The sequence below is a fragment of the Cercospora kikuchii genome, assembly GCF_019650295.1.
Source record: "Cercospora kikuchii DNA, contig_00006, whole genome shotgun sequence".
In the NCBI taxonomy this organism is placed as follows: domain Eukaryota; kingdom Fungi; phylum Ascomycota; class Dothideomycetes; order Mycosphaerellales; family Mycosphaerellaceae; genus Cercospora; species Cercospora kikuchii.
This window is the reverse complement of record NW_025408587.1, coordinates 551,078-566,984: the sequence shown is the minus strand read 5'-3', so window position 1 is coordinate 566,984 and position 15,907 is coordinate 551,078. Positions and strand designations below refer to the sequence as shown.

Sequence of the window (15,907 nt, the reverse complement as noted above, 5' to 3'; positions counted from 1 at the left end):
CAGCGGCATAGGAGCTACATGGCGCTACGATCTTCCAGGTGCAGTACCGCCTACTCGCCAAGCAGCGTAGTGGCTCGTAGGGGACCTCTGACCTAACTTTTAAGTTATCAGATTATCAGATGGAGCAGGGGTGAGTGGCCACAAGGCTGTCGTCCGGCAGGGTACAGACCCATGGCCGCACGAGTGCCGCGCTGCTACGGACTAGCAAGCACTGGGCAGACCACAGACGGTGAGGCTGGCGTGTGCAGTGAAGCCGGTATCGGCGCATTCAGGGCGTGCCGGTGTGTGTCCCGTAATAAGTGATGATGATGAGTAGTAGCACCAGTAGGGCGAGCGCGTCGGGTAAATGGGCCAGCAGCGGCAATCATGGCCACCGCGCGTCGTCGACATCGCGATCTGGCTGGCGGAAGTCGTCAACGGACGGCAGCGTCGGCGATTGTTGCTTGTGGAGCAGGAGCAGCGCTGATCGCGGCGCGCTGCTGCACAGTGCGGCGAGGTGTGGGTGTGCAAGCGAAAAAGTGACAAACGACAGCCGCCAGCGTCATCCCGCGCAAGCACGACTGACTTTCGGCAGCAGCCACGGCCGTGCACGCGTGGGCAGGGATGTCGGGCGGCGCTAGCAGTGTTGACGTGTTGAAGGGCAGGTGCTAAGGCATATTCTCGCGGAAAGAGCAGACACAGACACACATCCCAGGACGACGAGACGACGAGCGACGCTGAGAATGTCCATCGCGCCGACGCTGCACACGCTGGCGTGAGACCCTCCTCGCGTCCCATGACAGGCTCTCCCATCGCCATCGCCTGCACCATGTGGCCAAGCCCCGGCCGGCGGATCGAACAACTTCATCGCTGTTGGACGCGGTGGTGCTGCATTCAATAGTGGCGACTCCATTTCTGCACTCGTTCTTTCCACTGCCCTCTGCATAGCCCCCGCCCCTCCACAACACATCGTCAGCATGGCAACAAATCTGTCCATCAGCAACCCTTCGCCAAGGAAGTTGCCCGGCCCTCAACTTCTTCACAAGCTCATCTGCACTGCCGGGAAAGACGGCGCAGTGGCCATCGAGCACACATTCGAAAATGGCACCCACACATCGTTGACCTACGAGGACTTTCACAGCCGAGCTGATGCTCTGGCACGTCGTATCACATCAGCGATTCAACGCTCTACGACAAAACCCACAAGGACAGTTGTGCCTCTACTGATCCCACAATGTCCCGATCTGTACATATCACAGCTGGCCATTCTCAAGGCAGGGGGCGCCTTTTGCCCCATCGTTCTGGACTCTCCGGAGGAGCGCCTCCGATTTATTCTCAAAGATGTCGAAGCAACAGTGTTGTTGACGACATCAAATTTCAAGCCCCAATTACCCTCATTAGAAGGCGTCGAGATTTTAGCTGTGGATGAGGAAGGTGCGATCGATCAGTCGGTAGAATTGAGCTCTTCAGTCGAACCCGCCGATGCCTCCTACATCATGTACACCAGTGGCAGCACTGGACAGCCAAAGGGCGTGGTTCTATCACATTCCGCAGCAACTCAAGCCCTTTTGGCTCACGACAAGCACATCCCTCAATTCCGAAGGTTCCTGCAATTTGCAAGTCCCACCTTTGATGTGTCAGTGTTCGAAATCTTCTTTCCATGGCTTCGAGGGATGACGCTGGTGAGTTGTGATCGCAGACGGCTGTTGAACGATCTGCCCGGTGTCATCAACGAGTTGCGCGTCGATGCTTGCGAGCTGACTCCATCGGTTGCGAGCAATCTGCTGAGGACTCGTGAAAATGTGCCTGGATTGAAAGTACTCCTGACCATTGGCGAAATGTTGAAGCCATCCGTGGTGGAGAGCTTTGGTGGCGACGAGTCCGAGGAGGCTATTCTGCATGGCATGTACGGGCCCACAGAGGCAACAATACATTGCACTTTGCAGACAAATTTTGGCAAGGAAATGACTTGCAACAGCATCGGTATTCCTCTTGACACGGTTTCTGCGTTTGTCATTAGAGCGATCGATGGCGCGTTGACAAGTACGCCAGAAATCTTGGCAATAGGAGAGGAGGGCGAACTTGCTGTTGGTGGATATCAACTTGCTGATGGGTATCTGAATCGAGACGAACAAACGCAAAAAGCGTTTGTGCAGCATCCCGAATATGGGACATTGTACAGAACAGGAGACCGAGCACGAATGCTTCCGAACGGAACGTTCGAATGCCTCGGCCGAATTTCGAGCGGGCAAGTGAAGCTTCGAGGGCAGGTACGTTTTATATATCTTCGCGGCCAGATCGGCTCGTCACTGACTCTTCATAGCGTATCGAGCTGGGAGAAATTGAACATGCAGCAGCAAGGACGCCAGGTTGCACCGATGTGGTCGCGGAAGTTGTCGCAAACACATTGGTCGTTTTCTGCGTGACTGAATCGAAGCAGCTGAGCAGAGACGCAGTAACCAGCGTCTGTCGCAAGTGGCTCCCAGAGTATATGGTACCTGGTGATGTTGTGCTAATGGAATCATTCCCCTACTTGGCATCTGGAAAATGTGATCGCAAAGTTCTGCGAGCACAATATGAACAACGACAGGCGGCAGCCGTGGAGAAGGACGACTCACTCCAAAGCGAAGAAATGCAACAGGTGCTGGACTGCTTGAACGATGTTCTTGGATCGCAAGTTTTCCCTACTTCCTCCTTGGCGGCTTGTGGGCTGGACTCACTCTCCTCGATTCGTTTGGCTGCTGCTTTGCGAAGACGAGGCCTCGCAAGGCTTGATGCTGGACGCGTCCTCGCGGCGCGGACACCCACCGATATACTGGCAATCTCGAAGGAGCAGGATCTTACCAAAGATACCGCGAATTGGCGAGAAGAAACACAGAATAGCTATCGTGCACGTCTTGACAATGCGCTCAGCGCTGCAATCGACGCGGATGCGCAAGATGTCGAGATCTCGTTTCCTTGTACGCCACTCCAGGTTGCTATGCTTACTGAGACTGCGAAAAGTCCAAAGGCATACTGCAACTGGGTCAAATTCGCGTTGCCCAGCTGCTCGGACGTATCGCTCCTTCGTCAGAGCCTAATGCAACTAGCCCAATCACACCAGCTCCTGCGATCGGGCTTTGTAGCGACGCCCAGCCTTCCTCAGAGCTATGCTACAGTCGTTTGGCGATCGCTGGCGGAGCATCAGATCGTGGAGTCAGAGGAGGCCCCTTCGCCTTTCGAGATAACCAGCGACTCCGACTTGCTCAGACCCATGAGCTTCCACATACGACCTTCTCAGAATGAGTTCGAGCTTACGATCCAGATACATCACGCTCTGTACGATCAATGGTCAATGGACTTGCTTCAAAACGACCTGGCTGCGATTTTGGCTGGCTCCAGTCCTCTTGAATCCCAGTCATTTCAAGCTGTGGCCGACTACTACCTCCACGAAGAGACGTCCTCGTCACAGGCTTCTCTTGAATTCTGGCAAGACCAACTTCGCAACGTTTCGCCGACATCATTGCCTCTGCTCAGAGCAACACATGCTGAGAATGCCCTCCAGCGGACCTCCTGGCAGACTACCTCACTTCAGAGTGTCAAGGTCAAAAAGCGATCGCAAGAACTGGGATGCAGCGCGCCTGCAATTTTCCAGACAGCCATGGGTCTCATCTTGGGCGCCTACTCTGGGGCGTCTGATGTGGTCCTTGGCTCCGTCTTCTCTGGTCGCACGCTGCCAATCGACGACATCGACAGTGTCTTTGGCCCTTGTCTTGCAACCCTTCCTCTTCGGATTGATGCCAAGGCGGCGAGAACTGGCAAAGATCTCCTAGGCACAGTCACTGATCGCAATCGTCAAATTCAAAAACACCTACTCACCACGCCGACTGCAATTCGCGAGGCAGCCGGCGTGGCTCCTGGAGTGGGTCTGTTCGACAGTCTCTTCGTGTGGCAGGAGACCACATTGGCCACTCAAAGCACGGGAGAACACGTGGTAGAGCTTGACTCTGAAGACCAGCTCGAATTCAATCTCGTCCTCGAAATTGACCCCACGCCAACTGCCTTGCGGATCCGTGCGACATATCAGCAGCGTCTGTTGAGCAAGGAACAAGTGGACATGCTCATCAAGCAGATCGAAAGTGTCGCCAAGCAACTGCTCAACGACGCAGAAGGCCTGGTCGAACAGCTCTACGGCAGGTTGAGCGACGAGCTGCTCTCGATGTTCAACCCTGAACCCAAGTGCTTCGCCACAACTTTCGAGCTGACAGAGGAGATCTCACGTAGAGCATCTCTTGACCCCGCGAGGAGCGCAATCAGATTTGCAACAAGAATCGACGATCACTCCATTGACTCTGTATTCTTCTCGTATCAAGAACTGGACGAGCGTGCAAATCGCATGGCCCACGAACTCATCGCAGCTGGTCTGCAGCCTGAGGGCCTTGTGTGTATTTGCATGGAGAAGTGTATCGATCTATACGTGGCCATGCTCGCGAGTTTCAAAGCGGGTGCTGGATATCTGCCACTTGTTCCAGAAACTCCAGCAGCTCGCGTCAAGTCGATCCTCAAGCAAGCCAACGTAAATTTGTGCGTTTGCGACGCTCAAACCACTCCCAGCTTCCGCTCGATGACGGATGCCACAATATTGGACGTCTCCGATATGAACTTGGCGACGCGACCGAACGATGCACCAGATGTCAGCCAGATCGGCTCCCGCATCGCTTACATGGTCTTCACCAGCGGAAGCACTGGCGAGCCCAAAGGCGTTGCCGTCACCATGGACAACCTGAAGGGTAACATTGCTGTCCTTGCGGAGCTATACAAAGTTTCGCCGGGCGACCGCCTGTTGCAGTCTTGCTCGCAAGCATTCGATGTTTCCGTTTTCGAGATTTTCTTCACCTTCTATACAGGAATGTGCTTGTGCTCTGCGACAAAAGACGTTCTCTTTAGGGACTTTGAGCAAAGTATCCGAGCCTTTGAGATCACTCATCTGTCACTAACTCCCACTGTGGCAGCTTTGGCGAAGCCAGAAAATGTTCCCAGCGTCAATTTCCTCGTCACAGCTGGTGAAGGTATCACTGAGAAAGTGCACCGCAAGTGGGCAGGCCGTGGACTTAATCAAGGATATGGACCATCCGAGACCACCAACATTTGCTCAGTGCACATGCATGTGTCACCAAACGATGTCCTGGGCAACATTGGCCCGGCTTTCGAAAACACATCAGCGTTTGTGCTTGCACCCGAAGGCGAGTTCCAAATTCTGCCCACTGGTGCCTATGGAGAGTTCGTATTCGGTGGAGAGCAGGTGTTCCGAGGATATGTTGGCAGAGAGGACTTGAACGCCACCAAGATTCTGAACCATCCGCAATATGGTCGTCTCTACAGAAGTGGTGATATGGGCCGCATACTCCCCGACGGCACTCTGCTGATCTCCGGCCGACTGGACGATCAGGTCAAGATTAGAGGCAATCGCGTTGAGCTTGGAGAGATCAATGCGGTTGTCTCCGACCATCTGGAGGTGTCCGACTGCGCCACTATTGTCATTGGCGATAGCAGTTCAAACCAGATGTTGGCCACCTTCTGGGTCGCTAAGGCGGCCAGCACTGAGCCGGAATTCTGCGTCTATGGCCCAGGAACCGAACTTGTGTCGTCTTTGTATGATCTCCTAGAAGATGCTTTGCCGGCTTACATGACGCCGAGCGTGCTCGTGCCAGTTTCAAAACTGCCAATGACCTCTCAAGGCAAACTTGACAAGAGACTGCTACAGTCCACATACGCAAACCTTGACCAGGCCACCAGAAATGGCGTTTCGCGTTCATACGAAATTGGAGCTCACGACGGTCCATCGACGCCAGTCGAGCAGCATATGGCCGAAGCGGTCGCTCAAACGCTAGGCATGCCAGTCGAGAACATATCAAGAAATGCTTCCTTCTTTGCACTCGGTCTGAATTCGCTCAATGCCATCCAACTCGCGAGAGCTTTGCAGAAGACTCTTGGCTGGAACGTGAATGTCAGCGCTGTCTTGCGCCATTCAAGCATAGCGCGGCTCTCAAGGTCCATCTCTGGCACAGAGGAACAAACGACTGGACACAGCGACCTTGACAAAACCGTAGTATTGGACGAAAGTCTCACTGAAAAGATCAAGTCTGCATTGCCAATGAGCGATCTAGCTGTCGACGCGGTCTTTCCCTGTACTCCACTCCAAGAGGCGATGCTGTCGACAACAGGTGGTGACAATGTGGATGCATACTGCAACACCATGAAAATTCATTTCGAGGGCGACATGGCAAGGCTCAAAAGTTGTTGGAACACAATGCTGCAGAGGCATGCGATTCTTCGCACATCTTTTGTTGAGACAACACTGTCCTCGAACCCATTCGTCCAAGTTGTGCTCAAAGAGCCTCCGCCTACGTGGACCAGCGAAGACCACCCAATATCAAATGGGAACTCGAACCACACCAACGGACATGCCAATGGACATGTCAACGGCCATAAACGCAGCGATTCGCCACTGGACGTGAGGCCTCATGAGCCAAAGTTGCCTGGAGTTTCACCTGACCGACCTGTTCAAGTCGTGCAAAGTGGCCATGACATCTACCTACAGATGCATCATGCTGTCTATGATGGCATCGCAGTGAACAATCTCTTCTCCGAGTTGATCAGCTTGTACAAAGAGGAGAAATTGCCAAATTCTGTCTCCTTTGAGCCTTTCCTCGCAGAAGTCGTTCGTCAGAACAAGCAGGATGCCCTGGATTTCTGGTCTTCTCGCATCGGATCATTCCAGCCGCGTCCTTTCCCACCTTTGGAAGAAGCTGCTGCGGCGAGCGAGCAGGTCTTCGATATGCTACTGGGAGTATCGCCTGCAGATGTCGGTGCATTCAGCGAAAGACATTCTTGCACTAGTCTCAGCATTTTCCAGGCGGCTCTGGCGAAGACGATCGCTTGCGCTCAAGATATCACGGATCTTTGCTTCGGAAACGTCGTCAGCGGGCGATCGGTTTCGGTGCCTGACGTGGAGCGTCTCGTCGCACCATGCTTCAACACCATTCCTGTCCGGGTTCAACTCGACGGCTTGCGAACTAATCTTGATCTTGTGCAAAGTCTTCAGAAGAACAATCTGGAATGCCTCGCTTATCAATTGACTGCACTTCGTCGCATCCAGGGCTTAAGTCGGGATCCATCTAAGCATATGTTCGATACTCTTCTATTGTTGCAGCCTCCTGCGGTAGGTGACGACTCGTGGGATATTGAAGAGGACGACGATATGGGGATGGGCATCCCACTCGTTATCGAAGTCGTTCCCAATGGCAATGATCATGCCTTGCTGATGCACTATATGCCCGACAAGATCAACCAATCGACAGCCACAACATTTGCCGAGGCTTTTATCTCAGCTGTGAAGGCCTGCCTGAGGTACACCTCTGGCAGCATCACTGAGCTAGGAGGAGAGTCTATCGAGAACCTTGTGGGCAAGCTCGCACCACTACCTATTCCTGTTACAGAAAATGCGGAGACCAACGGTGAAGCAGACCCGTGGACAGAGGAAGAGATCATGGTCCGAGAAATCTACGCAGAGCTTGCTGCAATCCGCCCAGACCAAATCTCGAAGCAGACTTCGCTGCATCAAATTGGACTGGACAGTTTGAACGCAGTGCAAGTCGCCTCACAGCTTCGGAAGCGAGGCGTGAAGATAGACGCGGCCGACGTGATGCAGCTACAAACTCCAACTGCCTTGGCGAAATTGATCGGCTCTGACCAGGGCGTCGAGGAAGACGTCGCGGCTAACTCAGTCGACTTTGATGCATTCGCGACTAAACACATGCAACGAGTGCTGGAGAACTATTCAGTTCAAGAGGATGCGATTGAAGCTATACGCCCATGCACATCAGCTCAAAGTGGCATGCTTGCTCAATTTGTGCAGTCGGGAGGCAATTACTACTTCAGTCAAAGTATTTACCAAGTGCCAGACGACGTCGACTTTGAGCAGATTCAATCAGCCTGGGCAGCAGTGCAAAAGAAGCATCAGGTGCTGAGGATGGGATTCTTCGAAACCGAGGATGCTTCCACTCCGTTCGCTATGCTAATATACAATCCGGAGTCGATTCCTTTGCAAACCGTGTCTCAAGCCGGCGAGGGCTCACCGGAGGAGCTGTCTCAAAGCATGCGGTCCGCCGTCCTCAGTGATTTGCAGCTTCCTGCTTGGCGAGCTGTCGTACAGAACACTGGGGGAACACGTCGTATGGTCGTATCGCTGCATCACGCGCTTTACGATGCCGACGCTCTCGAGCTCATCCTGTCTGACTTCGCGCAAGTTTTGCGAGGAGAGAATCTTGGACAACCTCGCAGCATCGACGCTGTATTGAAGATGCAGTTAAACGGCGCGACACAAAGGAAGAACGCCAGTGAGCAGTTCTGGAGCAAATCACTCGAAGCCGCTCATCTCGTCAAGTTTCCAAACATCACACCAACAGTGGTCAAGCAAAGCGAAGCCCAATCGGCCGAGTTCAGCTCCCAGATAACCATCTCCGCCCTCGAGACGTTCTGCAGGGCAAATGGCGTGACAATACAAGCCGTTGGACAGACTGTCTGGGCACAAATGCTCGCAGCGTACCTCGGAGAACCAGCTGTGACCTTTGGCACAGTCTTCTCTGGACTCTCATCATCTGCGACAAAGGGTGTTGCGTTCCCAAGTATCTCGACATTGCCTGTTCACTGCGACACAAAACAGGCAGTCCTCGACATAGTTCAAGCCATGGTCACCTACAACTCGTCAGCTCAGCGCCATCGATTTACACCTCTGTCCGACATCCAGCGATTTGCCGGAAGTCCAGGCCAAGCGCTGTTTGATACCATCTTTGTGTACCAGAGGAGTAACACCGACGAGGACGAGCGCTTCAGCTGGACTGCAGTCAGTGACAGCTTGGGCATTGACTATACCGTGTCGATGGAGATGCAGGCCGACGGCAAGGATGGATTACAACTGCGCTTGACGTACGATGTCGCGATGGTGCCACAAGACCATGCCGCGCTGATACTGAGACAATTCGACATGCTTCTGCAGTCCATGATCGGCAACGATCCGCATGATCTGGAAGGCGCTGATCTGATGTCTATCGTTGCGCCAAAGGACGCCGTCATTCCCAGCGAAGTAACGTTGCTGCATCAATTCCTGGAGCGAGGCGCCGTGGAGCACCCAGATAAAACCGCACTTGAGTTCATATACAGCCTGGAGGATCAGCCTAAGAGCAGGAAGACATGGACTTATCGAGAGCTGGACGAGCGTGCCAACCAAGTGGCAAATCTGATCCGAAAGCACTCTGTCCAGCCAGGCAACATAGTCAGCGTTTGCATGAGCAAATCTCCCGAGGCAACATTTGCGTTCATCGGTATCTTGAAAGCAGGATGTGCTTTCCTCGCGATGGATCCAGACTTGCCTCTGGCAAGGCGCAAGTTCATTGCAGAGGACTCTGCTTCTCAACTCCTTTTCGTGGATGCCGGCAAGACCGACGCAGAGGTGGCTGGTGCAGTCCGCAACGTGGAGTTGACAGAGGACTCTTTGACGAGCCTACCTGTCACTGCACCTACAATTGGCCTCATCGACCCAAGCTCGACGAGCTATTGCCTCTACACTAGTGGCACCACGGGCGCACCAAAGGGTTGCGAGATCACACACGAAAATGCTGTGCAGGCTATGCTTTCGTTCCAAAGACTGTTTGCTGACCACTGGACTTCTTCATCGAGATGGTTACAATTCGCCAGTTACTGGTTCGACGTCTCCGTTCTCGAACATTTCTGGAGTTGGAGTGTGGGCATCACCATGGTTGGTGCTCCTCGCGACCTGGTCCTGGAAGATCTACCAGGTTTCATCACCGCAGCCAATATCACACACATCGATCTCACGCCGTCTCTTGCTCGTCTCCTCAAAGCAGAAGAAGTGCCAAGTCTGCACAATCACGTCTTCATCACAGGCGGTGAAGCACTTAAACAGGAGATCATCGATGCTTGGGGTCCATACCACACTATCTACAATGGCTATGGTCCGACGGAGGCAACCATCGGCTGCACCATGAATGTTCACATCGGTCCAGAAGCCAAGCCGTCGAACATTGGACCTGCATTCGACAATGTCGGCGCATTCGTTCTCGCTCCGGAGACCGATCAGCCTGTATTGCGCGGTGCAGTTGGCGAACTTTGCGTCTCAGGCAAGCTTGTAGGCAAAGGGTACCTGAACAGGCCAGATCTCACCGCGAAGGCATTTCCATACCTTGAGCGTCTGGGCGAGCGCGTGTACAGAACGGGAGATCTCGTCCGGCTCCTTGCAGATGACTCCTTCTCGTTCATTGGCCGCAAAGACACACAAGTCAAGCTGAGAGGACAGAGACTTGAGATTGACGAGATTGACGCTGTCATCAAAGGCGCACATGCTGGCATATCAGATGTTGCCTCACTTGTGGTGAAGGGTGATCGAGAGATGCTCGTCTCTTTCATCATTGACAGTGAAGCTCGAAGCAGAGACCTGCATGTTGCACAATCCGGACAAGCGACCGAGGTTGTGGCTGCGGCAGACCAAGCTTGTCGCGACCGGTTGCCAGGATACATGGTGCCTACGCACATCATACCGCTCTCTCGCCTTCCCCTGACTGTGAACAACAAAGTCGACGCTAAGAGTCTCGTAGCTCTTTTCTCATCGCTTTCGACTCAAGAGCTGCAGAAGCTGAAAGGAAGCCAGGGAACAGATCGTCCTCTGCGGTCGAGTGAGCGCAAGATTGCAAAAGCTCTCAGCCGACTGCTATCGATCGATACCAAGGACATCAGCGCGTCATCAAATGTCTTCTCCCTTGGTCTATCCTCGGTCTCTGCCATCAACTTGGCTACACTGCTGAAGCGCAGCGGCTTCGAGAGCGCCAGCGTTGCAACCATAATGAGCAACCCCACAGTCAGTGGTCTGGCCACGGCAATCTCGAGCCACGACAGCAATAATCAATCGGAGAAGAACGCAGTGAGACAAGCACAGCTCGGTATTTCTGCTTTTGCTCAGCGACACCGCAGCCTTGCCGCCCAGACACTGTCCGTCAACGTGTCGAACATCGAATCCGTGGCACCTTGCACGCCGTTGCAGGAGGGTCTGCTTGCTGACTCGCTAAAGGCCTCGCAGAAGCCTTATTTCAATGCTTTCCACTATCGACTGTCCGAAGTCGATCTAGACCGATTGCATGAGGCCCTTTCATATCTGCAGTCGGAGATCCCCATATTGCGTACCTCTTTCATTCGAACAGAAGAGGGCTTTGCCCAAGTTGTTCTGCGCGAGGGTGATCTTCCCATACATGATCAAGAACTGGAAGATGAAAGCCAGCTGCAGTCAACTTTGGCGGAAACGAAAGCGAAATGGGAAGCGCTCGCAGACCACGAGGTCAGCAGACCTTTCGAAATAGTCCTCGTCCGCTCGCCTTCAGGGATTATACTGGCTTTCCATGCACACCATGCTTTATATGACGGAATCTCGTGGGATTTGATGATGAGCAAACTCGAGCAAAGCTATGCTTCCCAGCTGGGCGTTGACTTCGGACCCAGCTTCGTCGAAGCTCTGCCATACGGTCCATTGTGTAAACGCAACGATGCAAAGGACTTCTGGGAACAACGTATGAAAGGCTTTCACTTCACACCACTCGCGCAAAACGTACAAGATTCGACCACCAACGGGACAAAGGCTAGTAGAAATCTGGCATCGACGTCGTCAATTGAGAAGATCAGAAAGGGTTTGGGCGTGTCTCATCAAGCGGTGTTCCAGGCAGCATTCTCTGTCGCGATACATCAATTTGCGCCGCAAACTCAGACTTACGGCGTCGTGGCCTCCGGCAGGTCGATCGACTTCGAAGATGCGGACGCCATCATTGGACCGATGTTCAATACATTGCCCTATGGCATCGATGTCGACCCTACAGAGAGTTGGTCGAAGCTGCTGCAGCGCTGCCATCAATCGAACACTACAGTGCTACCATATCAACACACCTCTCTACGCGAGGTTCGCAAGCACTGTCGCCGCCATCCGAGCGATCCGATCTTCGATGTACTTTTCGTTTACCAACGTCCGGAAGATGGGACGGAAGCCCACGCGGATCACATTTTGCATCTGCTGCCATCATCTACACCAGCCGAATATCCTCTCGCCTTTGACATCGACCACTATTCTTCAGGAACTGCTGAGGTTACTGTGGCGACGCAAGCTGGAGTCGCCAGCAGCGAAGCATTGACCGAGCTCCTTGACAAATTCGAAGCAGCGTTGCAGTGCATGGCCGACAATATCGAAGGGAGCATTGCAGACAAGTTCACCATCTCACGGAGCAATACTAGTGCCACACCCGCTCAACAACAGGACGTTTCTGCTCAAGTCAACGAAACTTCCGACTTTGAGTGGACTGCAGAGGCCACTCAGCTCCGAGAGATCATCGCGGAGGTTGCTGGCTGTTCTCCTGAAGATGTCACAGAGCATGTCACAATTTTCACCCTTGGCCTGGACAGTATCGACGCAGTCAAGCTTGCGGCACGCATGAAAAAGGCTGGGATTCCAGTACCTGTCAGCAAGATCCTCAGTGCTCAGACAATTCCAAGGATCCTGGACAGTCTTCAGAGCACTGTCAACGCGAACGAGAAATCCAATGTTGCGAGCAAGTTCTCCACGTTGGAAGGACAGCTCCAAGCAGTTTTGCAACAGGTTCAGTCCCAGACGGCACAAGAGATCGAACGCATCATCCCAGCCGCCCCAGGTCAGGAAGCACTCATTGCAGAGATGATCCGCTCAGACTTTCAAGAGTATTTCAACTCGGATGTTCTACACTTGTCGCAAGATACAGACATCGAGCGGTTGAAGAAAGCATGGCAGCAAGTGTATGACGCTTCACCCATTCTTCGGACTGCATTTGTCGATGTTTCTGATCCCGATATCGATGCCACATTCGCTCAAGTCGTTCTCAAGGCTTCTCCTCTGGACTTTGACCAGATCGAAGCAAGCAGCCTCGATGATCTCAATGACTATTTTGAGGCTGTCAAATCGGACGTTCGCCAGTCTTTTTCAAAGGCGTCACCACTCCGTCTGGCGATTGTCACAATCGAGTCCGAGCAGTACCTGGTAATCTCCTTATCTCACGCACAATATGATGGACACAGTATTGGTTTGCTGCATGCCGACATCACCGCAGCTTATAACGGAATCCTTGAACAGCGTCCAAGCTACGACGAAGCCATTGATCAAGCTCTGGGCGCCACTAGCGCTGAGTCCCTCGCGTTCTGGCGACAGAACCTCGCGGGTGCCAAATTGTCCAGATTCAGCAGCACCGCGGCCATCCAGACTCCGACAACACATCGGGCCGAAAGGAATGCCACGCTTACAAGTATCGAAGCCCGCAAGCTATGTTCGAGCTTGGGCGTGTCTCTGCAATCTCTCGCACAGGCATCATGGGCGCTCTTGCTCGCCACGTACTTGGAAGACATCGATGTCATTTACGGCGTCGTGCTGGCTTGTCGCGACAGCGAGGAAGCAGAGCAAATACTTTTCCCAACCATGAACACTGTCCCCGCGCGAGTAACACTTCATGGATCTGCATCTCAAATGCTGCGCGATGTGCAGGACAACATCAATGCGATGAGGCAGCACCAGAGGACGCCTTTGCGACACATCCAGGCTGCCTGTGCCGACCTGCTCCAATCAAGCAAATCCCGACCCAAGCAGGGGCTGTTCGATACTTTGTTCATGTATCAAAACAGAGGTGAGATGAACGACGACGCGACGAATGCGTTGTACGAATCTGCTATTGCCGATGCCAATGTTGAGTATCCTGTCGCTGTCGAAGCAGAGGCTGTCGGCGACAAACTTGTGCTCCGGGCTGCTTGCAAGTCTGCGGTCCTTGATGCCGAGGGAACGCAGTTGCTGCTGGAACGCTTCGATACAGTATTGAGCTTCTTGGCCTCTGACCAAGACCGGCCCACTGTGGACTTCTCTGGCGACGATGTCAGCATCTGCGGACTGCCCGCCTTCACGCTGCGCTCTGAAGCCCTGTCCAGACAGACTACTCGCGAGCAATACATTATCGACGACTCTGACGAGGAATCCGAAGACGACATCGCAGTGATCGATGCCATCCGATCAGCGCTTGCTCAAGTGTCGAAGATGCCAGTGGAAGACGTTCCGTCGCATGCCACAATCCAGTCAATCGGCATCGATTCCATCTCAGCTATCAAGGTAGCTTCGCTGCTACGCAAGCAATCTATTAAGTTGTCTGTGAGCGATCTCGTCAGAGCTCAGACACCAAAGGCAATGGCACAGCTCGTCAGCCACAACGAACCGGCTGCCAATCACACAGAGGCTGCACAGGATGTGATTGCCAGCGCGTTGAACAACATTGACAGAGCAGCTGTCCAACAAAGCCTTGGAGTCACTGCTGATGATATCGAGAGCATGTTCCCGGCAACGGCTGGACAATTGTACATGCTCTCAGTCTGGCGAAAGACAGGTGGCGAGCTCTTCTTCCCGACGTTCAAATACCATGTCAGGACGCAGAAGTCAGTTGATGACCTCCGCGACGCTTGGAAGCAGGTCGTTGCCGAGACTGCTATTCTCCGGACACAATTCTGCGAAGCAAAGGCGCCGGGCATACCCATCGTCCAGGTGGTGCGGAAGACGGTCCCAGAGAGTGTTCACTTGGTAGACGCACTGCCAGCACCGCAACGACAGCCCTTCGCGCACCTGCTTGCAAAGCAGACTGACGATGGCTTCGACCTGCAGCTCCAAATTCACCATGCGCTGTACGATGCAGTGTCTTTGCCACTTTTGATGCAGCGTCTAGGCTCTTTTCTGGAAGGAGTCGCTGCATCGAAGCCCGCTGTAGACTTCAGTGATTACCTGGCACTCGGCCTTAGCTCGGGATCATTGAAATCTAGTCAGCAGTTCTGGACGAACTACCTGCAATGCACCAAATATGCACAATTCCGAAAGCCCGATGGAAGTGCGACGAAGAAGGTGCAAATCTTCAAGCCTGCAGCTTTCGCTTTCTGTGGCGATCTGGAACGTCAGGCAAGAAGCGCAGGCGTCTCTACACAGGCTCTGTTCTTCGCCGCTTATGCCAAGGTCTACAGCAAGCACGCTGTAGAAAGCGGGAAAGACGCAACTGACGTGGTGATTGGCATTTACATTGCCAATCGCACGCACCTACCAGAGCTTGACCAACTTCCAGCGCCAACATTGAATCTTCTGCCGCTGCGAGTGAAAGCACCCGAAAAGTCCAGCATTCTCGACAGCGCGAAGCAGATCGATCAAGATTTGCGCCAAATTACCACAGCTGCAAACTCGTCCGCGAGCTTGGCAGAGATTTACCATTGGACTGGGGTGAAGATTGACACGTTTGTCAACTTTTTGAAGATGCCTGAACAAGATGAGCAGCTCCCGAGCGAGGATGCCATCATTGATGCCAACGATGAGTGGAGTGAAGAAGTGGCGCGTGTGCATGAGCCAGAGAAACCGGGGTCGTTCGAAATGCCGCCAGAGCTGTGGGGATTCGAGGTTAACGAAGCATATCAACATGCTGTAGATGTCGAGCTCGCGGTGAGAGATGGCAAGCTGAGTATCGGTATTTTCTGCTTGAAGGATATGATGGGCCTGGATGAGGCCATTGGTGTGACGGAAGAGTTTGTTGGAGAGCTGCAACAGCTAACAGGAGAGCATTAAAAGGAGTTTTGGGTGTGCATTTCTCGGCGTTGGGAATACTGCGCGAAGTGGATAAAGGCATGCTAGATCGGTCGGAACGATACCTATAGAGTACAGTATAGTCTGCTACGGTAGTAGCAGTGTAATGCAGCTTCTTGTAATTTGTCTGTCGATCCAGCGAGCAAGATTGTGAACTGAATTACGTCGAGGTCTCTGGCAGCAGGAGGGAGCACTTCGGCATCAACTATGAGGCCC

General features: G+C 53.4%; 1 protein-coding gene across 1 annotated transcript; it reads left to right on the top strand.

Moving 5' to 3' along the window:
* Nucleotides 1-956: 956 nt before the first annotated feature.
* Nucleotides 957-15,673, top strand: CKM354_000914800 (uncharacterized protein; the record flags this gene model as incomplete). Its single annotated transcript, XM_044804557.1, has 2 exons — nt 957-2,249; nt 2,303-15,673. The coding sequence occupies 2 exons, from the start codon at nt 957-959 to the stop codon at nt 15,671-15,673; spliced, it is 14,664 nt and encodes a 4,887-aa protein (XP_044660492.1).
* Between the last annotated feature and the right edge of the window lie 234 nt (nt 15,674-15,907).